This window comes from Diceros bicornis, chromosome 37 (assembly GCF_020826845.1).
Source record: "Diceros bicornis minor isolate mBicDic1 chromosome 37, mDicBic1.mat.cur, whole genome shotgun sequence".
In the NCBI taxonomy this organism is placed as follows: domain Eukaryota; kingdom Metazoa; phylum Chordata; class Mammalia; order Perissodactyla; family Rhinocerotidae; genus Diceros; species Diceros bicornis.
The window spans coordinates 16,683,645-16,707,842 of NC_080776.1; the positions used below are offsets into that span (position 1 = coordinate 16,683,645).

The following is a 24,198-nucleotide window of genomic DNA, read 5'->3' on the forward strand; positions in this document are numbered from 1 at the left end:
TAAAAGTGTAAGTAATATTCAGAGCAAAAAGCTTGAGAAAATAAATGTTACTGGTCAAGAGTTGATTTTTTAACGATCACTTTAATCAAACTTTGAAATAGTTTTCTGTGCAGGAATTGGTCTTTAAACATTGAATACTCTCACATAGACTGTATTGTTTTCAGAAACTCATTGAACCCTTGTTTAAATCTTTGGCTGATTACTTTTCTTTCAACTTTTAACTCTGTGTATTGTCTTAAAGCCTTTTCTTTCAATTTTCTTTTTTTCCTTTAAATTTCATCATTTACCTAATTTCTGGCTGTCCAGCATTTAGAATGCTTTCATCTAGCTGCAGTTTTGGTGAATTTACTTCAGCTTTTCCTCTCCAGGCTACCAACAGTAAGTTCTGTTGTCAAGTAGGCATCTTTTACTAATATGTATGCTTTATACTATATTTCATGGGGTTTTCAATTATAAAATGTTAATCATCTTTTGATAATAATTTTACATACATTCCCACTTTTATTCCCTCTTCGCTATTACTAAACTCAGACTTAGAGAACACAATAGTATACAGTAAAAGAGTTAGTTGATTTAATAATTCAGTTTTTAATAATTTGTAATAAATTTCTTCATACAGATTTTGAAAGCTTAATATGTGCTTTGTTCACCGGCTGCTTGTAACAGATCATAATCTTTTAAATATACACACATATTACTTAAGTTTTAATTGAAAACAACCAGAGTTTAATTCCTGAAAGAAATTTTATCAGTATATATTTGTTTTAGAATATTTAAAAAACTGATGATGGAAAGTGTCTGTGTTTTCCTTTTTAATAAGAATGTATCTTTTCTGTTTTTAAAATATCTATGTGTGCTTTGCTATCACTTTAATATGTAACTAATGTATATACTATTTTGATTGCTGAAACTAATGTTCAGGCATAAAGAACCAATATCAAAAGTGTAAGATCAAAAGCTTTAGTCTTTTGGTAGTACTTTAGATCCAGAGTAGACTTTAAAATCTTAGCAAGATATGTAAAATAGTGACCAATAGGTGAAATGTGCTTTATAAAGTAAAAAAATTGCTATAATATTTAAATTATTTATATATTATGTACTATAATTTTTATTCCTTGAGCTATATAATAGGGCATGATTTTACTGAGGACATTATGGTGTTGTGTGCACATTAAGTTATTATGTGGAATTAATAGCTCTTCAAGTAAAATAAGTCTAAAGCTCAAAGACCACCTTTTAAGAAATTCTGGATGAAACTCCTACATGTTAAACATTTTAAATCTCTACCCTGGGATTTGTTTCAACCAAGTCTCTGTGGAGCTACCAAAGCTGGTGGTGGAAGATACTTTGTGTCTTGCTGGTGGAGTCTGTTTAGGGAGAACTAGTAAAAGGTCATATAGTATATAGCTGAATGTTCTATAAAGTAACTGAGTCTCAAACCAGGTAGCATGGAGTTACTCCCCCTGTGATTTACATTTTTCACTCCAGGGTGGATAATTACACATAGAAACTTGTTATCTTTCATGTTGCCAGGGCCTTTGAAAATGTAGTTTCATAAATTATAAAAAGCCATATGTAGATGTTTAACGTTGAATGCTATTTTCTAGTTACTAATTTTAAGAATGTAGGATTGCTTCAAGAACGTGTAATTTAGTAAGAGATGATCATATAATCTATCAAACGATATTGGGAAAAGTCTAGAAATTTCAAGTGTTCTGTTTATTCTGTTACAGGTGGAAGTGCTGGATCAGTAAATGCTAATTTTGCTCATTTTGATAACTTCCCCAAATCCTCCAGTGCTGATTTTGGAACCTTCAGTACTTCCCAGAGTCATCAAACAGCATCAGCTGTTAGTAAAGTTGCAACGAATAAAGCTGGTCTACAGACTGCAGACAAATACGCAGCACTTGCCAATTTAGACAATATCTTCAGTGCTGGGCAAGGTATCAACCTTTACACAAAACAAATACAAAGTTATGTGTTCCGCAGTCCTCTAAGTTTGGTTGTATTTACTAAAATCTGAGGATGCTATGCTTTTCTTAGTTGTTATATAGAAATTTTGTCTACACTAAATGTTCGTGACTACATGGCACATTTTGAATCTGAAATATCAACTATAAAACTGAAGGCATATAAACTAATTTATAAACTTTCTAGTTTTAGAAGAAAATAATTGACAAAAATTTGATTTTGTCTTATAAAGCATGCTTTACTGTTCTAAGGCCATAAAGGGCCAAGAAATCCTATTAATAGAACTTATTGGAATGTGATTTGGTGGTTTCTATAATGTATTCATTTTGAACCATTTTCTATTAATGTCTAGTATTTATTTACAAAAAACAAACATGATTTTTACGGTATATTTTTACTTTCAGTTTTGGTCTTAAGGCCAGTATTTTGCCTCTCAAAATGCATGGTGCAGTGGAGTACTTCAGGGGCTTGCTTCCTCATCTCCAGAATGAGCGTAGGAATAGCACTGAACTCATGAGTTGTGTCAGATGTGTTGTTGCATGTAGGGCGCTTAGAACAGTGCCTGCCACATAGCAAGTGCTCAGTAAATGTTTCCTCTTACTACTATAATTTTTTCATGGACAGCCCTGGGAAAATGATATTAATAGGTTGTTCACATTGAGTCCAGCATTTTATGAATTTATATGTTCGCTTGCATGAGATGCACCTGTCTTAGCACTTTGAGAATTTCTTCTTTATGCACAATCTAGATATATTATTGGTACAGGGTCTTAGTTTTTGTTATAGAAACAGTATTCTGTCTTTACCACATGGTATGTATAGCAACTAATAATTGTCCAATATTTTCTAGATTGTTTATTAGGTAAAACTCTAGAATCCTATTCATTTATTTGCTTAGCTCCAAATCAGTATTAATTTTACATGTGTTTCATGACAAATGCGGTTGATAAGTTGAATGTATAACTTTAAATTTTTGGTGTAATTTGTGTTTGTTTGTTCCTAGGTGGTGATCAGGGGAGTGGCTTTGGGACCACAGGTAAAGCTCCTGTTGGTTCTGTGGTTTCAGTTCCCAGTCAGTCGAGTGCATCTTCAGACAAGTATGCAGCCCTGGCTGAATTAGACAGCGTTTTCAGCTCTGCAGCCACCTCCAGTAATGCATATACTTCCACAAGTAATGCTAGCAGGTACCTGTCTTAGTGTTCTTGCTTCATGTTTTATCTTATTTAATCTTTTTTTCAACTCTGAGTAATAATGTTGTTAAATGATGTTTTGGGGTATAATTTTTAAATTATCGAATATTTTTATAAATTTGAGGAAACTGAGTTTAATTTGCTAATTAACAGAATATACCTTGAATAATTGCCATAATTTTTTAAGCAAACGTTTTGCTACTTTTCTTTCTTGAAACACCAAAATGTAATTAAGAATATATTCATATCTCCAAATGGACAGTTATGTACAGATTTAATTATACTCGGCAGAGAATCCATTTAGCAAATTATACTTATTATTTAAAAAAATTTTTTTTGATTTGTTTTATTGGTGTTGTAATAGTTTATAACATTGTGAAATTTTAGTTGTACATTACTGTTTGTCAGTCACCATATAAATGCCTACCTTCACCCTTTGTGCCCACCTCCCAACCCCTTTCCCTCTGGTAACCACCAGACTGTTCTCTCTGTCCGTGTGTTAGTTTATCTTCCACGTATGAGTGAAATCATGCGGTGTTTGTCTTTCTCTGTCTGGCTTAACATGATACCCTCCAGGTCCATCCATGTTGTTGCAAATTGGACGATTTTGTCTTTTTTTTTATGGCTGGGTAGTATTCCATTGTATATATATGTATATATACTACATCTTCTTTATCCAATCATCAGTCCAGGGACACTTGGGTTGTTTCCACTTCTTGGCTATAATGAGTAATGCTGCAATGAACATAGGGGTGCATAAGCCTTTTTGGATTGTTAATTTCAGGTTCTTTGGATAAATACCCAGTAGTGGGGGCCGGCCCCATGGATTAGCGGTTAAGTGCGCGTGCTCCGCTACTGGCGGCCTGGATTTGGATCCCAGGCGCACGCCGACGCACCGCTTCACTGCTTCTCCGGCCGTGCTGAGGCCGAGTCCCACATACAGCAACTAGAAGGATGTGCAACTATGACATACAACTATCTACTGGGGCTTTGGGGGTAAAAAAAAGGAGGAGGATTGGCAATAGATGTTAGCTCAGAGCCAGTCTTCCGCAGCAAAAAGAGGAGGATTAGCATGGATGTTAGCTCAGGGCTGATCTTCCTCAAAAAAAAAATAATACCCAGTAGTGGGATAGCTGGATCATAAAGGTATTTCTATTTTTAATTTTTTGAGGAATCTCCCATACTGTTTTCCATAGAGGCTGAAGCAGTTTGTATTCCTACCAGCAGTGAATGAGGGTTCCCTTTTCTCCACAACCTCTCCAACATTTGTTATTTTTTGTCTTAGTGATTATAGCCATTCTGATGGGTGTAAGGTGATATCTTGGTGCTGTTTTGATTTGCATTTCCCTTATGATTAGTGATGTTGAACATCTTTTCATGTGCCTATTGGCCATCTGTGTATCTTCCTTGGAAAAATGTCTGTTCATATCCTCTGCCCAGTTTTTGATTGGGTTGTTTGTTTTTTTTGTCGTTCAGTTGTGTGACTTCTTTATGTATTACGGAGATTAACCCCTTGTGGCGTATATGCTTTGCAAATACTTTCTCCCAGCTGGTGGGTTGTCTTTTCATTTTGATTCTGGTTTCATTTGCCTTGCAGAAGCTCTTTAGTCTGATGAAGTCCCACTTGTTTATTTTTTCTTTTGTTTCCCTTGTCCATGTAGACATGGAATTTGAAAAGATCCCTCTATGACCAATGTCAAAGAGTGTACTGCCTATATTTTCTCCCAGGTGTTTTATAGTTTCAGGTCTTTTACCTTCAAGTCTTTGATTCACTTTGAATTAATTTTTGTGTATGGCGAAAGAAGGTGGTCTACTTTCATTCTTTTGCATGTGGCTGACCAGTTTTCCCAGCACCATTTATTGAAGAGACTTTCCTTTCTCCATTGTATGTTCCTAGCCTCTTTGTCAAAGAGTAGGTGTCCGTAGATGTGTGGTTTTATTTCTGGGCTTTCCTTGCTGTTCCATTGATCTGTGTGTCAGTTTTTGTACCAGTACCTTGCTATTTTAATTATTATAGCTTTGTAGTATATTTTGAAGTCAGGGATTGTGATGCCTCTGGCTGTGTTCTTTTTTCTCAGGATTGCTTTAGCTGTTCCGGGGTTTTTTTTGCCCCATATGAATTTTAGTATTCTTTGTTCTATTTCCATGAAGAATGTCATTGGGATTCTGATTGGGATTGCATTGAATCTGTAGGTTGCTTTAGGTAGTATGGACATTTTAGCTGTTTATTCTTCCAATCCATGTGCGTTGGATAGCTTTGCATTTCTTTATGTCATCATCGATTTCTTTCAATAATGTCTTATAGTTTTCATTGTATATGTCCTTCACCTCCTTGGTTAAACATATTCCTAGATATTTTATTCTTTTTGTTGCAATTGTAAGTGGGATTGTCTTCTTCAGTTCTCTTTCTGTTAGTTCATTATTAGAGTATAGAAATGCAACTGAATTTTGTAAGTTGATTTTGTACCCTGCAACTTTGCTGTAGTTATTGATTATTTCTAGTAGTTTTCCAATGGATTCTTTAGGATTTTCTATATGTATAAAATCATGTCATCTGCAAACAGCGAGAGTTTCACTTGTTCATTGCATATTTGGATTCCTTTTATTCCTTTTTCTTGCCTAATTGCTCTGGCCAACACCTCCAGTACTATGTTGAATAAGAGTGGCGAGAGTGGGCACCCTTGTCTTGTTCCTGTTCTCAGAGGAATGGCTTTCGGTTTTTCCCCGTTGACTATGATGTTGGCTATCGGTTTTTCATATACGACCTTTATTATGTTGAGGTAATTTCCTTCTGTACCCATTTTGTTGAGAGTTTTTATCACAAATGGATGTTGTAACTTGTCTGATGGCTTCTCTGCATCTATTGAGATGATCATGTGGTTTTTATTCCTCGTTTTGTTAATGTGGTATATCACATTGATTGATTTGCGGATGTTGAACCATCCCTGTGTCCCTGGTATAAATCCCGCTTGATCATGGTGTATGATCTTTTTGATGTATTGCTGCATTCGGTTTGCCAATATTTTGTTGAGGATTTTTGCATCTATGTTCATCAGTGGTGTTGGCCTGTAATTTTTCTTCTTTGTATTGTCCTTGTCTGGCTTTGGTGTCATGGTGATGTTGGCCTCATAGAATGTGTTAGGAAGTGTTCCATCTTCCTGCATTTTTTGGAATAGTTTGAGAAGGATAGGTGTTAAATCTTTGAATGTTTGCTAAAATTCTGCAGAGAAGCCATCTGGTCTTGGACTTTTATTTTTTGGGAGGTTTTTTTGTGTGTGTGAGGAAGATCAGCCCTGAGCTAACATCTGCCAATCCTCTTTTTGCTGAGGAAGACTGGCCCTGGGCTAACATCTGTGCCATCTTCCTCCACTTTATATGGGACACCACCACAGCATGGCTTGCCAAGCAGTGTGTCAGTGCACGCCTGGGATCTGAACCGGCGAACCCCGGGTTGCCACAGTGGAGCGCTCGCACTTAACCGCTTGCGCCACTGGGCCAGCCCCTGGGAGCTTTTTGATTACTGTTTAAATCTCTTTACTTGTGATTGTTCTGTTCAGATTCTCTATTTCTTGTTGATTCAGTTTTGGGAGGTTGTATGAGTCTATGAATTTATCCATGTCTTCTGGATTGTCCACTTTGTTGGAATATAGTTTTTCGTAGTATGCTCTTATAATCCTTTGTATTTCTGTGGTGTACATTGTAATTTCTCCTCTTTCATTTCTAATTTTATTTATTTGAGCCTTCTGTCTTTTTTTTTTTTGTAAGTCTGGCTAAGGGTTTGTCAATTTTGTTTATCTTCTCAAAGAACCAGCTCTTTGTTTCATTGATCCTTTCTACTGTTTTTTGGTCTCAATTTCATTTATTTCTGCTCTAATTTTTATTATTTCCCTCCTTCTGCTGACTTTGGGCTTTGTTTGTTGTTCTTTTTCTAATTCTATTAGGTATAGTTTAAGGTTGGTTATTGGGGATTTTTCTTCTTTCTTAAGTTGGACTGTATTGCTATGAGTTTCCCTCTCAGGACTGCTTTAGCTGCGTCCCATATGAGTTGGTATGGTGTATTTTCATTTGTCTCCAGACATTTTTTGATTTCTCCTTTAATTTCTTCAGTGATCCATTGGTTGTTCGTTAGCATGTTGTTTAGTCTCCAGATCTTTGTCACTTTCCCATTATTTTTTTGTAGTTGATTTCCAGTTTCATAGCATTTTTTTTTTTTAATTTTATTTATTTATTTATTTTTTCCCCCAAAGCCCCGGTAGATAGTTGTATGTCATAGCTGCACATCCTTCTAGCTGCTGCATGTGGGATGCGGCCCCAGCATGGCTGGAGAAGCGACGTGCCAGTGCGTGCCCAGGACCTGAACCTGGACCGCCAACAGCGGGTCGCGCGCACCCAACTGCCAAGCCATGAGGCCGGCCCCCTCCAGTTTCATAGCATTATGGTCAGAAAAGATGCTTGTTATGATTTCAATCTCCTTAAATTTATAGAGGCTTGCCTTGTTTCCCAACATATGGTCTATCCTTGAGAATGTTGCATGCATGCTTGAGAAGAATGTGTAATCTGCTGTGTTTGGATGGAGTGCTCTCTATATATCTATTAAGCCTATCTCGTCTGGTTTTTCGTTTAAGTCCGCTATTTCCTCATTGACTTTCTGTCCGGATGCTCTATCCATTGATGTTAAGCGGCGTGTTAAGATCCCCTACTATTATTGTATTGTTGTTAATATCTCCTTTTAGGTTTGTTAATAGTTCCTGTAAGTTTTTATCATTATATATGCTTTTAAAAATATTTATATGTATTTATTTATATATATTTATATTATTTATATTTGTCTGATAAAAGTATGGTAACACCTGCTTTCTTTTCTTTGCCATTAGTTTGGACTATTGTCTTCCGTCCTTTCACTCTGAGCCTGAGTTTGTCTTTAGAGCTGAGATGTGTTTCCTGGAGGCAGCATATTGTTGGATCTTGTTTTTTAATCCATCCCACCACTCTGTGTCTTTTGATTGGAGAATTCAGTCTGTTTACATTTAGAGTGATTATTGATATATGAGGGCTTAATGTTGCTATTTTGTCGCTCATTTTCTGGTTCTTTTGCATTTCCTTTGTTTCTCGTCCTGTGTGTTTTGGGCTACCAATTCAGTTTGGTGGTTCTATATGATGGTGTTCCTAGATTTCTCTTTATTTATCGTATGTGTCTCTGTTATGATTATTTGTTTACTGGTTACCATGACGTTTGTATAAAAAATCTCGTAGATGATACAGTCCATTTTCTGATGGCCTCTTGTTTCCTTAGACTAAGTTGATTCCATCCCTTTCCTCTTCCCCTTCTGAGTTATTATTCTCGCAACTTATTCCATTTTGTGTTGTGAGTGCTTAAAGTGATGAGGTTATATTTATTTTTGGTGTTTTCTTCCTTTAATCGTTGATGTTATAATCAAGTGTTTGCTAACCTATTCTGATAGAGAGCTGTAATTTTTCTGATTTTGTGTACCTGTTTTTCTCCTTGCTGAAAGTTTTGTATCCCCTTTCTCTCTTTTTTTCAGGCATGAGGGCCTTCTTGAGCATTTCTTCTAGTTGGAGTCTTGTGGCAGTGAACTCCCTTAACTTTTGTTTATCTCTGACAGTTATTATTTCTCCATCATATCTGAAGGATATTTTAACTGGGTAGAGTATTCTTGGCTGAAAGTTTTTGTCTTTCAGAATTTTGAATATATCATTCCACTCTCTCCTAGCCTGTAAAGTTTCTGCCGAGAAATTGGCTGAGAGTCTGATAGGAATTCATTTGTGTGTTATATTTTTTTATCTTGCTGCCCTTAATATTTTTTCTTTACTGTTGACTTTTGCCAGCTTTACCACTATATGCCTTGGAGAGGGTCTTTTCATGTTAATATATTTAGATCTATGGATTTCATTCATATTCACAGCTCCTTCCCCAGGTTTGGGAAGTTCTCAGGTATTATTTCTTTGAACAAGCTCTCTGCTCCTTTTTCCCTCTCTTCTCCCTCTGACATACGTATAATCCTTATGTTGCATTTCCTAATTGAGTCGGATATTTCTCGGAGTATTTCTTCATTTCTTTTTAGTCTTAGTTCTCTGTTCTTCTCCATCTGGAGTCTTTCTCTATTCCTTTCCTCAATATTACTAATTCTTTCCTCCATGTTGTCAGCTCTGTTCTTTAAAGATTCCAGATTTTTCTTTATCTACTCCATTATGTTTTTCATCTCCAACACTTGTGATTGGTTTTTCTTCATAATTTCAATCTCTTTTGTGAAGAAGTTCCTGATTTCATTGAATTGTCTATCTGTATTTTCTTGTAGTTCATTGAGCTTTTTTATGATAGCTATTTTGAATTCTGTCATTTAGGTTGTAAATTTCTGTGCCTTCTGGCTGGATTTCTGGGTGCTTGTCATTTTCCTTTTGGTCTGGAGATTTAATATATTTTTGCATACTGCTTGAGGGCCTGGGCTTATTTTTCCTCATGTTGAAAATATCTGGTTGCAGCTTCCACCTGCTGCCACTGGGTGGGGGTCAAGAGCTGTGTATTCTGAGCCTGCCGCAGTCTGTGGACGCTCTGGCTGACTGGTTGTGCTGGTACTGCAGGTGACGGGAGGGGCTCTTTCTTTCGCCTACCCAATCCTGGGTGCTTCTCGCTTTTCCCTCACTATCTGCTCTCCTGGGATGCTAGCTTGATGAAGGCTCCTCTGCAACAGTTCAGTCCCCTCTCTGTGGAATTTCCCACAGGCTGTGAGAGAACTTGGAGCATGACAGTTTTCCTGCAGAGGGCCGCCCCTCCCTCTTCTCTCTCTCAGAGCTACGCAGTCTTGGAGGGGAGGGGCTCTTTCTTTCACCTGCTCGATGCCAAGGGCTTCTTATTCTTCCCTCGCTATCTGCTCTCCTGGAGTGCTAGCTTGATGAAGGCACCCGTGCAACAGTTCAGTCCCCTCCATATGGGAATTTCCCACAGGCTGTGAGAGAACTTGGAGAGCGACAGTTTTCCCGTGGAGGGCTGCCCCTCCCTCTTCTCTCTGAGCTGCACGGTCCTGGAGGGGAGGCTCTTTCTTTCGCCTGCCCAATCCCAGGGGCTTCTCATTCTGTCCTTGCTATCTGCTTCCCTTGGGTGCTAGCTTGATGAAGGCACCTCTGCAACAGTTCAGTCCCCTCCATGTGGGAATTTCCCACAGGCTGTGAGACAGCTTGGAGACTGATGGTTTTCCCGTGGAGGGCTGCCCCTCCTCCCTCTCTCTTAGAGAGTAGCACGGTCCTGGTCCCAGGGTCTCTTTGGTTGGGGGAGGAGAGTTTTCCTTACCTCCTTCCACTTCCTCTGGTGGTACCACACCTCCACCTTCAGATGTAAGACTGCATAGGTCTCTCGGACGTCTTTTGTGTTGTGTGAATGTCCTCTGTTGGTATATGAATGTCCTTTTTGTTGTATCTTGGAGTAGGGGGTGAGTCTAAAGGGGAAAGCTCACTCCACCATGTTGCTGACGTCACTCCTGCAAATTATATACTTTTAAGGTACGGTTTTCAGTCATGAAGGCTAAATACTGAAAGTAACATGTTGTAGCCTTAGTTGTAAATAAACATTTTTAGAAATGTTTGCACCAGAACCCAACACCAATTCTATATCTCTTCAGCATCATACTGGTATTTACAGATAGACATATCTGTTACTGTGTTCCAGTATATCTGGTGTAAAGGAATACTTGGCAGCAGGAAGTCTAATGCATTTTAACAACATTAGATCTTTAAAATCTCTTTTAGTTAGGACTTCTTCATTTTAAGAATTAAGGAAACAGACCTAGAAGTACAGGTGACTTAACCGGTACAATGTTTTATCCATCTCTTTGTTTTCTGTTCCTGCAGGTTGTCTCTTCTTTCTTCTGTTTTCCTAGTAGCTTTTTATTTCCCTTTTGCACCTTTTCTAGACAGAAATGGTGGGATTGTAGCACTAACTACTTGGGCTCTCCACTAATAAATTTTCTGTATGCCAGATGGAAAAAATTGAAGCCAAAGAGTAAAATTTAAAGTATTTGTGTATTTTTTGCTTTATTAATATTGTCTACGTTAGACATATATAATAGTGGACTATAACAAGGTTGCCATCAAGTCTGGAAACATAGACAGGTATACAAAACAAATTGTTTATTGGTATTGCATTATTGTATATCATGGTCCACAGAGTGTGGTCTGTGGAACGTTTGGAGTACCTGAGACCCAAGGGGTCCATGAGGTTAAAACTGTATTCATAGTAATTCTGAGAGGTTTATTTGTGTTTTTACTAGTTGACATTTTTATTGATGGTGCAAAAATAATGGCAGGGAAAACTTGCCTGGTGCCTTAGCACGAATTAAGGCCATGGCACCAAACTGTACCAGTAGCCATCTATATGAGTCATTATATTTGCTACCACCACACATTCAGTTTTTCTTATGAATATTCTTCATGAAGCAGTAAGAAAATATAATTTTATTAAATCTTGACCCTTAAGTATATGTCTTCTTAATTTTCTCTGTGTTGAAGTGAGGTATACATCAAGTAGTTCTGCTGCATATTGAAGTGTGATGGCTGTCTTGAGGTAATTCATCTTGTGTGGTTGTTTGAGTTGTGGAATGAACCAGCCACTTGTTTTATGGAACACCTTTTTTCCTTGAAAGTATGACTGATAGATATTTGGATATTTTGCAGATATTTTCTCAAAAATGAAATATTTAATTCTGTCACCTTAAGGAAAATAACTGAAAATATTCATGCTTTCAAGCAGTTATTAGAATTTTGGAAAATTCATTGATCCCACCATGAGCTTGACAGCTTCCCATTAGTTTTCTGATGAGATGGATGGTGATATTAATGAATGTGATTTTTTGATTTTGTGTAAAGAAATCTGTTGACATTTGGAAGCTTGGCATCAAGTATTTTCCAAATGATATAAAATCAGTAAAAGATTCACTTAAAGTGCAAGATAGACTAGTAGATGTTACTGTAATAGAGTACAAAAAGTTTATTGATATGGTTTAAAATTCCATATTGCACCCAACCTTTAGGAAACTGTCACTGTTGTTTTTGGTATGATATCTAAGAAAACATCCACAATTATCTGAAAAATCTATTAAAATACTCCTATTTTGTTCAACTATGTATCTCTGTGAAGCCCATTTTTCTTCATATACTTCAACCTAAATAACATACCACAACAGATTGATCTTCTGTTAAGCCAGCCATTAAAGGGATTTGCAAAAATATCAGTGTTTACTCTTCTCATTAAGTTCCTTTTATTTTGGGAAATAAAGTTATTTGTCATAAAAATGCTGCTTATGTTAGCATATAATGATTGCTTTATTATTTTTAAACGAATAAAATTTTTAAAAATTTCTGTACTATGTGTATCGATAAATATAGCACATTTAAACAATGGCTCTTGGGGGTTCTTAATAATTTTTCAGAATGTAAACGAGTCCTGAGACTTAAAGTGTGAGAACTGCTGTGATGTATGAATGTTCATAATTTTCTTTTTCCACGTTTTATGGCCACCCTGTAAATAGATTACTTCTGCTTTTCTCTATATAAACTCTTTCAATGTTTGTTTTTAGCAATGTTTTTGGAACAGTGCCAGTGGGTGCTTCTGCACAAACACAGCCTGCTTCTTCAAGTGTGCCTGCTCCATTTGGAGGTATGTGTTTCTGGTATATATACTGGTTTTTATAAAGAGCCCAAATGTACATTGTAAAGCATTTGCTTAGGGGTACCAGAAGACAGTCAAAGCAGCGATTTATTATCAGAAAGCTCTAGTTATCTATCTTCATAAATATGTAAATAAATACTTTAAATTATTGAATACAAATGTACTAGGATTTTATAGTGTATTTTATAATGTTTTAAAGCTACACCTTCCACAAATCCATTTGTTGCTGCTGCTGGTCCTTCTGTGGCATCTTCTACAAATCCATTTCAGACCAATGCCAGAGGAGCAACAGGTAAGAAATAAAGATATATTACAGAACAGTAAACTTTGGGAAAAGCATTTATTACAAAGATACCATGTGCAGAATATCAGAAAATAAGGTTTCTTTCTTACTGAAGTGAATGGGAAATGGATGGAAGAGTTTATGCATAAAGACAAGTACTGACTGAAAGTGTATAAAATTCCAGACTTCAATATTTGAGAGGGACGTTGAAAGTTGTCTAGTGTCCCAGTGAAAGCTTTCATTTTTCAGGTGAGGAAGCCCGGGCATGGAGATGAAACTTCCTTGAGCCACACAGCTGGTTTATGGCAGAGATGGTACTTGAACACAGGAATTCTGACTTCCTGGGTGTCTGGTTTCAGAATTACTGGTTATAACTCATTCAACCTTAATAGAAAAAATTTATGAGAAATTTTGTTTTGTTTTTTTGTTCTTCATGAGATTGCAAGGGATGAATGGACTTTGTTACATGAGGTCTTAATAATTAGGTCTTTTTCTAGTGCATATCTCTTTTTAAAGAGTGTTAACATTTTTTAAATTATGGGAATAATATTTGAATATTTTCTCTCTCTCTTTTTTTTTTTTGTGAGGAAGATCAGCCCTGAGCTAACATCTGCCAATCCTCCTCTTTTTGCTGAGGAAGACTAGCCCTGGGCTAACGTCCATGCCCATCTTCCTCCACTTTATATGGGACGCCACCACAGCACGGCTTGACAAGCGGTGCATCGGCGCACGCCCGGGATCCGAACCGGTGAACCCCGGGCCGCCGCAGTGGAGCGCGTGCACTTAACCGCTTGTGCCACCGGGCCAGCCCGAATATTTTCTCTTTTGATAATTTTTTTTTCTTAGTCCTCTTTATCCCTCCTTTTTTTTTCTTTGTGGTTCATGCTGCCAGCCAGTGGTATCTTTCTTGTATTATACCTGTCTGATTTTTGTTTTATTACCCTGAACACCAGAGCTATCTGCCAATACCTCGGAGTGTCAGCAAGTACATGTGGTGTGGCACAATGCCCATTAAATCTAGAGTTTGCCAGCTTTGTTTATGTGTATGTGTCCCAATAATTTTAGAACTAAAGCCTAAACTCCAGTTAAAGCATATGTTGATGTGAAATCTTGCGAGAGTAAGGTGCTTTGTAACATTGCAATTAAATTTGCACCATTAAGAGTTAGTAATTATTAGTGAATCTCTGTCATTGGCAGGATTAAGAATTGTGTTATTAGGAGTTTGAATTATAATTTTGCTTTTCACATAAATGTCTTCAGTTATAATTTGTTGGTATGTCACGTAATAGATGTTTAATAAGTATTTGAACTTCACAGATAATTTTTAAAAAATGGTTTTAACTGAGTATACCTACTTAATGATTGTTTTAAATTTCTATTGTGTTTTGGACAAAAATATATTATTCATCAGTTGTGATATATGCAGTATTTCTGTTTCTTAGTATATTATTTCAGCTTGGTGGAATGAATTTGTAAAATGTCTCATGACACGTGGGTTTTTGTACATTGTCTCATTTAATCCTCTTAGCTCTCATCAAATAAATGTTTTAATTACTCTTTGACAGCTGAGGGAACTAAGGCTCAGAAAAATTTAGTGAATGTGTTTTGGGTACAGCCAGACTTGTGTATTTACTTGCTAGGTGATCCAAAGAAAGCTTTTTGTATATTGTTTTTTTGAGTGAAGTCAAGATGAAAGAGATACGTACTAACATTTGTTACGTGTTTCAAGTTATTTACAAGATCCTGTTGAGATGTTTATCGCTGTTATGACCCCATTTAACAACTGAAGAATGGAAACTCAAATTACACCTTAACTGAGGTTGTGTTGATCTAACTTCTCTGAGCCTTATTGTTGTCCTTCTCTGTAGAATGTGAACAGTATCCTCTGACTGGCAGGGTTTTGAGAGAATTAGATGATGCAGATCACTGTGCGTGGTCTTTGCATTATCATATATACTTGGTAAATCTTTCCTGTTATTTCCTTTCATGACTGTACTTCTGAGTTGTTTCTGTCATTAGAGTTAAGGGCTTTTTTGCTTATTTTATTTAGAGTGTGAAAGTCCTTTAAAGTTAAGGTTCTACATAGGATGTAGAATAATACAGCATATGTTCAGATGATATAAAGTAATTTTAATTTTAGCCTAAACAAAATTTATTGAGAGGTAAATCTACTATGTCCATAGATTTTTGTTTCAGGGTAAAATTTTTTGATTATAAACCATTTTGAATTTAGCACATTGGTCACCTTTATTAGTTATTGAATAGACTAAATCAAAGTAAATGTTAACTGCATATGTTCCTATTGAAGCTGAAATATAAACAATTCTTTGACAGATACATTATGCTTAGGAATTTCTAATGTTTTATACCATGAAAATTAATATTAGTTCTTTAGGAAGTATTTTTTGTTTCTTTCAAATGTCTTAATAGTATTAAATTCCATTTGAGGTAGGTTTTGGAAGAGGGTATTGCATAATAGTTCTATGTGAAATTTAAGAAGTTTTACTGATATATTTCTTAAATTCTTAAAATACACATTTTTATAATTTTTTTTTTTTTGCATTTACAAAGCTTTGGGGCTTTATGTTACATAGAAGCCTTCATTAGGAGATTAGCCAATATGTCCTAAGACCTTTTTTATTTTAGGATTCTATAAAATATTTAACATTCTTTTTTTCTCAGGCCTTGAGCCCTTAAATCTAGTTAATAGAGTTAATATAATTTTTAATTTTTAGGAAATTCTCTTATAACTCTTAAATATCTCCTTTGCCACTGAACAAATAACCTTTATTTCCTGACATTCTTTTTAATGAATGAATGGATGATTTTAAAGATTTTTTTCTCCCAAAAAGATAGACTTAAAGGAATATAGAGCCTTATTTTATTACCTAGGTGGAAACCAGTTTGATGGATTTGCCTCAAGGGTCCAAATTAATTAGTGACTAATCTAATATTAGTACCTATAACTCTTCTAAACCAGCACTATTTTCATTCCAGTACAACTTAAAGCCTCCATATTTATAATTTATTTTTGCATTGATGAAACACATACCATATAAGTATTATGTGCTATTTCTTGTTTATATCTAAATACTCAGTAGGGCCACCTCACCTATCTAGTATATTCTGGAAATGAAGATTAATACAAAAATGGGATGGGTGTGGATAAGGAAAAGCAAAGTAAAAAACCTAAAGAGAAAGTTACATGGACTGCATAGGACATATTTTGTTTATAGAAGTGATTTATTCCTCTCTACATTCTCACCCTCAATTTATTCGTAGTATTTGGATATTTGGGCATCTCTAACATTTAATAATCTGCAGTCAGCACTTTTACCAGCCAATAGAGACAGTAAAGTTTAAAAAATAACACAACAAAAAAATTAAACTTTAAATCGTTTATCTGATAATTGTGTCCAGAATATATAATGACTCTTACAACTTAATGATAACAAGACAACTCAGTTAAAAAATGGGCAAAGGATTTGAATAGACATTACTTCACAGAAGATTCACAGATGCTCAGTAAGCACATGAAAAGATATTGAACATTGTTAGTCATTAGGGAAATATAAATCAAAACCACAGTGAGATATCACTTCATACCCACTAGGATGGCTGTAATCAAAAAGAGACAACAATAAGCATTGAGGAAATTAGAAACCTTTTGCTATTGGGAATGTAATATGGTGTAACTCCTTTGGAAAGCAGTTTCCCAAAAAGTTAAACATAGAGTACCATATGACCTAGCAATTCCACTTATAGGAATATACCCAAGAGAAATGAAAGCATACATCAACACAAAAACTTGTACACAAATGTTCATAGCAGCATTATTCATAACAGCCAAAAAGTGGAAACAACCCAAACGTCCACCAGCTGACGAATGGATAAACCAAATGTGGTACAGCCATACAGTGGAATTTGTTGGATAATAAAACGTAATGAAGTACTGATACATGCTAAAACATGGATTAACCTTGAAAATATTAGGCTAAATAAAAGAAGCCAGTCACAAAATGGCATATAATATATGATTCTGTTTACATAATGTATCCAGAATGGGCAAGTTTATAGAGACAGAAAGTAGGTGGGGTGAAATGCAGAGTGACAGCTGATAGGGAATGGAATTTCTTTTAGGGATGAAAAATGTTTCAAAATTAGATTGTGATGATGGTTGGATAATCCTGTGAATATATTTAAAAACACTGAACTCTACACTTTAAGTGGACAAATTGTATGATATATGAGTTATATCTCAAGAAGCTGTTAAAAAAAAGTCTAAAAAATTTGTATAGCAGCCCAAGACTGGAGCTTAGGAGGGCATCATTATTGTAGACTGAGGTATAGTAATTAATATTGGTTAACAGTCGCTATTGACTAAAAGATAGTTTTTGCCAAAGTGTAGTTTGTAGAACAGGTCTCCTGAGATGTTGTTATCAGTAGTCCATGGAAGAGGGTTCTATGCCCAAATACGTATGATAAATGCTGGGATAAACAAAATTTAACCAGTATTATTAATGCAGGACTTCTCAGAGCCTTTAATGTGCTCTAAGAAAGGAGATAAACATAAAGTGACCAAACTTGTTTATCACAGAACTCTTCCCCCTCAATTAACCTTTTGTTGAATTCAGAACACACTTTAATAAACGGCTTTTTAAGTTATCACGAAAAATACATTCTTTGAACATTAACTATACGGCACTTTTAATATTCATTGTTACATTTAATTCTTACAGCTTCTTTGTAAAGTAAGTACTGTTATTATCCCTGTCTCCACTCCCATTTGCAAATGAGGAAACTGAGGCTTAATAGAATTTAAGTAATTTCCTATAGTTAGAAAATGACAGAGCTAAGACTCAGAACCACTCCAATCTCTCAATTGCTCTGTTTCCCGAAATTTAATTGGTTTAGTATGCTAATTTAAAAGGCATGGACATATATTTTAGAAACAGTCTCACTCCAGATGGTTAAAACAACCATAAAAAGGTTCTGGTATGGAACAACCTAAATTTGTTTTTTATTAATTACATTTATTTATGTGTAACCTTTGACCTTAGTCATGCCAGGTGAGTAAGATCTGCATAAGAAGCATTTTTCCTTTCTCTCTTTTCAGCCATTATATTTTAAGTTGAAAGTACTGCTCACCTGAATAATTTTCCTCTCATAATGCTTAATTAGTTCACTTGAGTTGTCTTTATGTATTTTTAGTTAATATATGGAGTTGTAAATAAAATAATCAAGCATTATTCAGGTGCTCTCTCCAAGATTTGACTTGCATCGATGCTCAAGTTAGATGCTAAATCATTTTAGATGATCCTATGAATAGCATTTTTGGATGTAACTCGAGGCCTACAGAGTCTTTTTATGGATATGCTTGTATTGTCACATGAAAAAAATGTTAGTGTTTATTTAAAAAATAGATTTCATTAATGTTTCTTAATTTGGTATTTATTTTAATTTCCCCTTTATTTCAAACAGTGTAAATATTATGGAGTCATGAATACAGTCGAAATAAAACAACTCTTTGTGGATGTGTTTTTATAATGTATTCTTATGCTACCCACTTAGTAACAGTACATTCTAATTTTAGAGCTTTATAATGAAGCAAATTTACTTTTATTTGACAATAGTTATCCATAAGTTAATTGACATTGGTCTCTTTATGGCTTTCCATAAGGCCTTTCTGGAGCAATGCATTCTCAAGTGTTTCCTCACGCTCATTTTGGTAGGTGGCCACCACTAATATCTAGATTTGTGTGGCAATTTGTCTCCCTGCTTGTGGAAGCTTCTGCTAGTGTTCTGGATCCCTGCATGTGGAATTAAGTTTTTTCCGTGTTTTAAAATGGAGTGGGCATGGATGTGTGGCATTGGGATTACATTTAAAGTTACATGAAAATATTTTGTAGTTGTTTATGTTTTAATGCTGGAAAGCATTATTGCTTACCTCCGTGGTCACATTAGAATGTTAATAGCTTTTGCAATTATTTTTCTTGAGTTTGAATTCATAGTACTTTGAGTGACACCTTTTCAGTATACCAGACCATTTACCACATTATTCCATGGAGTTTACTTTTGCTTAACTGTATCCAAGTTTTGCTTTTTAGTGCTTTCTTAAAAAGTGGTTTGTCAAAGTTATGTCAGTGCATTGTTGTCTGTTATGAAACCCTCCTGTTTCCCTAGCAGTGTGCTTATTATTCTTTAACTCACTTGCTTCCCAGTGGCTTGTTTCCCCTTTTTTCTCATCAATAATAAAAAAGTAATTAAAAAAATTTTGACATTCTGATTAGGTTCATTGAGGAAAATTGCATTGTTATAAACATTAGAATTATGAGGATTACTTTGGGCAACATCAATAACATTTTAGTTTTTTTTAATAAAAGATAATTCTGTGTAACATTTTTAGTATTAATTTCTGTGCCTTGAATCAGTGATCAAGCTGGCAAATTTTTTTAAATTAGGAATTTCAGTGAAATATCATGTTTTAGCATCATGTTAAAAATATTTCACTGTGTAATTACTAGTATTCTGTGTTAAAAGCAACATTTCACTGAGACCTTACTTAAAACATACATATAGTTGGAAGATTCTGTTTTTAATCTTTTCTAGCAATAGGTAATACACTGTCCTGCTACTACATGTGTTTCTGTATTGTGAATTAGTTCCTAAGTACAGTCACGTGTCGCTTAACGATGGGGATATGTTCTGAGAAATGTGTCGTTAGGCGATTTTGTTGTTGTGCGAAGATCGTAGAGTGTACTTACACAAACCTAGATACTATAGCCTACTACACACCTAGGCTATGTCGAAGTAATCTTATGGGACCACCATTACATACGCAGTCTGTTGTTGACTGAAACATCGTTATGTGGCGCATGACTGTAATTCATATCCAATGGGAGAATGATGGCTGCATGCCACATATGTAGTGGTAGTTCACACACAGATTTCTCCAACCTGTGAATGCTCTGCCCACCAAGTGATAGTGGCTAGACATGGCAAGCCATGGAGGAGTGCAATATTGAACACAGTGCTCCTTTACCCTCCATCCTTTGTCTCTTCTAAGAATGCTTATTTCACTTCCTTTTCAATCTTTGTGCATTTTACCCTAATTTTTATAACTCAGCAGTCTTAACCTTCCTTGTACCCTTTATCCAAAGCAGTCTTCGTTTACCTTCCAAAAAAGGAATGGGAGTCCATATATTTCTTTTGGAATTGATTTATTAGGACTGTAACATGTCCTTTTATTGTGTTAGTGTTTTTATTAAGCTTCTTTGCCCCCCTTTTTGGCCTTGGTTACAAAGCTGCATAGGTTTTGAGAGGCCTTCCTCTAACCCTGTTTCTTCTATAAATCTTGTTTTTTTTGTGAGTGTCTGTGAGGAAGATCAGCCCTGAGCTAACATCCGATGCCAGTCCTCCTCTTTTTTTTCTAAGGAAGATTGGTCGTGGGCTAACATCCGTGCTCATCTTTCTCTACTTTATATGGGACCGTGCCACAGCATGACGTGACAAGCGGTGCATCGGTGCGCGCCCAGGATCCGAATCTGTGAACCCCGGGCCACCGAAGCAGAGCACACACTCTTAACCGCTACGCCACCAGGCCGGCCCCAAATCTTGTTATTTTTACTGAACTATTTTGCGGAGGTTTTAAATTTTTTTTTCCAGGAATGCACATATTACATTATAGTAGGCAATTTAATAGATAAAATTAAATTTTTGGTTATTTTACTGTATATAGCAAAACAAAGCTAAAAACTGTATACTAATATACATGTGAATTGCATGATGATGGGCTTTAAAAAGTAGACTTGAACTTTATATAGTTACTTTGAGAAATTTTCTTGTGATTTCAAATGATAGCTTTATTAGTTTCATTCTGGTCATTGGGTTTCAGGGGAACAACATTTTATAAATTATGTCAAACTGTATAGCGCTAAAATTTACCACTGACTTTGTTGAAGTTTTGGAATTTATAATGCCTTTAATGTACATCCTAATGTTTTTCAAGGCAAATGATGTATACTCTATAATGTTGAGTATGAGAAACAAAACTGCTCTTGTGTGTGCAAGTGATTGGCCCTTCTTTTCTCCTGTCAGCGGCGACCTTTGGCACTGCGTCCATGAGCATGCCTGCGGGGTTTGGTACTCCTGCTCCCTATAGTCTTCCCACCAGCTTTAGTGGCAGCTTCCAGCAGCCTGCCTTCCCAGCTCAAGCAGCTTTCCCTCAGCAGACAGCTTTTTCTCAACAGCCCAATGGTAAGAGCTGACGTTTGGCAAGCTGTAAGTCCACTTCAGGTGTCCTTTATATATCATAACATGTGTTTGGACAAAAAAGACTACTCTAAAGAATGCTGTAGCATTGTCCGCTGAATGTTTACTATGCAAATATAAAAGCCTTTGATGCTTTGGGCCTCAGAAAGTTGAGTGATTTAGTAAGTTTTTGTGACCAGATTATAGATTTAGGAGAAATCAGAGACTCTAAAGAGTACCCCTTTTTTCTCAGAATCTCTGGTGTCTTTCTCATTAATTTATCTTACATGTTCTATTACATTTCTTGATTTTAAAAGGTAAATTTATAGACCTGGAGTGTTTTTGTTTGTTTTGCATCAGAAGTGTTGTTGGTGTGCCATTTTGTATAAGTGTATACATATATATATTGGTAATATAAATAGGTAAATATATTGTGTTTAAAGTTTCTTAATTGTTTTCAGGAAGATTCTTAAGAGACCATTTTTTTAAACGCATTTCTCTCATTTGCTAAAGTTCAAAGCTTATAGATTTGAAGATTATTCTTGAATTACAATTACATATTTTCTTTTCTAAAGTCAATGGTTAGATAAAAATTTGGAAATAAAATATTTCCTAGGGAATACTGTAATGTTCACATAGAAACCATTGTGTTGTCTCTTAGTTCCTCTCACATAGCTCGCACAAGCTCATCTATTAATTAAATCCTTTGAATGTCAGCAATTTACAAAGCTGAGACAAACTGGAATTAAGCATTCCTGGAGAGTTACATGAAAGCTCTGTAAGACATGCCACAGAAGTTTGTCTCTAGTATTTGAAAGAGCATGAGACCCAACAATTTAACACTGATATTTTATTATTGTTGCTCTGGTAGGAATTTCTCTGAAAGTCATTATGAGGCTTTAGAAGCATCAGATTGTTTCTCAAAGGTACGGGTTATAATTGGTGGTTCTGTTTTAACAAGGTGCAGGTTTTGCAGCATTTGGACAGACAAAGCCAGTGGTAACTCCTTTTGGCCAAGTTGCAGCCGCTGGAGTATCTAGTAATCCTTTTATGGTGAGTGAGATGCAATTTTAAGCACTCTATAAGTTGTTGCTTGTTATTTTCAAATTAGGAAAAGCAGGATTAACTCCTCGTAGATGCTGTTTGGTATTCTATAATATTTTATATGACATATTCTAATATGACAACATAAGATTGTACGAATTGAGGCAGCCATCATGTGTGATCCTTTTTTGACTTACATTAATCAGTTGCAAATCAAAGCATTGACAGTAAATAAGCTATTTTATAACATGAAACTTGTCTGCTTTCTTGTCAAAGTAACGTCTTATGAGAGGCTGTAGATTAAGCGAATAGTATGAAAAGGGGTCTTGGAATCAGACATTTGGTTTGAATCATAAACACTTTTTTTAGGGCCAAGTCCCTTCTTAGAATCTGAGAATTATATGGAATAATGGATATAAAGGCACAGCACAGTATCTGACACCTAATAGTTTTATTATAGTTTGTTGCTAATAACAATAATGAATAAACATGATTGCCAATAGTTATAAAATATTTCCTAATCTAAATACTATTTAATATTTTCATCTTTTCTACACACCACTCTTATTTGTTTGTTTTGTCTTATGTTTTCCTTTAGACTGGTGCACCAACAGGACAATTTCCAACAGGAAGCTCATCAACCAATCCTTTCTTATAGCCTTATATAGACACTTTACTGGAACGAACTTTTACGTGGTCACATTACGTTTCTCCGCCTCTTGCACTGTTGTCTTGTTTCACTGATCTTAGCTTTAAACATGAGAAGTCTTTAAAAAGCCTGCATTGTGTATTAAACACCAGGTAATGTGTGCAAAACAGAGGGCTCCAGTAACAACTTTTAACCTGTGAATTGGCAGAAAAAGATAGCGGTATCATGTATATTAAAAATTGGCTAATATTAAGTTATTGCAGATACCACATTCATTATGCTGCAGTACTGTACATATTTTTCTTAGAAATTAGCTATTTGTGCATATCAGTATTTGTAACTTTAACACATTGTTATGTGAGAAATGTTACTGGGGAAATAGATCAGCCACTTTTAAGGTGCTGTCATATATCTTGGAATGAGTGACCTAAAATCATTTTAACCATCGCTGCTGGAAAGTTACAAAGTCAAAATTGGAAGGTTTTATTCATTCTTGAATTTTTCCTTTCTAAAGAGCTCTTCTATTTATACATGCCTAAATTCTTTAAAAATGTAGAGGGTTACCTGTCTGCATAATAAAGCTGATCATGTTTTGCTACAGTTTGCAGGTGAAAAAATAAATATTAGAAAATATGCTATTGTTTTTGTGTTCTTGCTGCAATGCCTTTACCAAAGTGGCCTTAAATATGAGTAGTGAATTGAGAACATCTTGAATTCTTAAATTAGAATTTCAGAAGACGTCTAGTGACTTTTATGTCTAAAAGAAAAAATTTTATAAAAGGCCATGTAGAAAATGTATTAAAACTACTATGACTGCTTTATTCAGGAATATGTCAGTGGTAAAGCATTTAAATGTAGCTTGTCAGACTCACCGTAATCCTTCTAATTTCTTTGCAACTTCTTAATTTTGTGAAAATTTGTATATATGAAGAATTTGCATGTATGTGTATTTACAAATTTTTTTAAGTGTCTTGAATTCTCAGACTGCAAAAGGCCTATTTTAACTATTGATTTTTTTTTTTTTAAATATTGTCTTTGAATGTATTGGAAGCAGACATGCATTAACTGTGACGTGATTGCACCTCATTTTTTTTTTTTTTTCTCGTTTGTTTGGACAAACTGATATTATTGA

At 35.4% G+C, this 24,198-nt stretch overlaps 1 protein-coding gene across 7 annotated transcripts in view; it reads left to right on the forward strand.

The window, feature by feature from the left end:
* Positions 1-23,839, forward strand: part of AGFG1 (ArfGAP with FG repeats 1) — an 81,131-nt gene extending 57,292 nt beyond the window's left edge. For 2 of the 7 annotated variants that reach the window (XM_058533131.1, XM_058533134.1), the window contains 7 exons: positions 1,734-1,943; positions 2,975-3,155; positions 12,749-12,828; positions 13,040-13,132; positions 21,221-21,379; positions 22,335-22,426; positions 23,016-23,839. In XM_058533131.1, coding sequence (XP_058389114.1) covers positions 1,734-1,943; positions 2,975-3,155; positions 12,749-12,828; positions 13,040-13,132; positions 21,221-21,379; positions 22,335-22,426; positions 23,016-23,075 — 875 coding nt within the window. In that variant the 3' untranslated portion in view covers positions 23,076-23,839. Of the gene's footprint in view, positions 1-1,733; positions 1,944-2,974; positions 3,156-12,748; positions 12,829-13,039; positions 13,133-13,372; positions 13,633-21,220; positions 21,380-22,334; positions 22,427-23,015 lie in introns of those variants that run through there. The other 5 variants (XM_058533132.1, XM_058533133.1, XM_058533135.1 and 2 more) reach the window with 5 other exon arrangements.
* Positions 23,840-24,198: the final 359 nt, after the last annotated feature.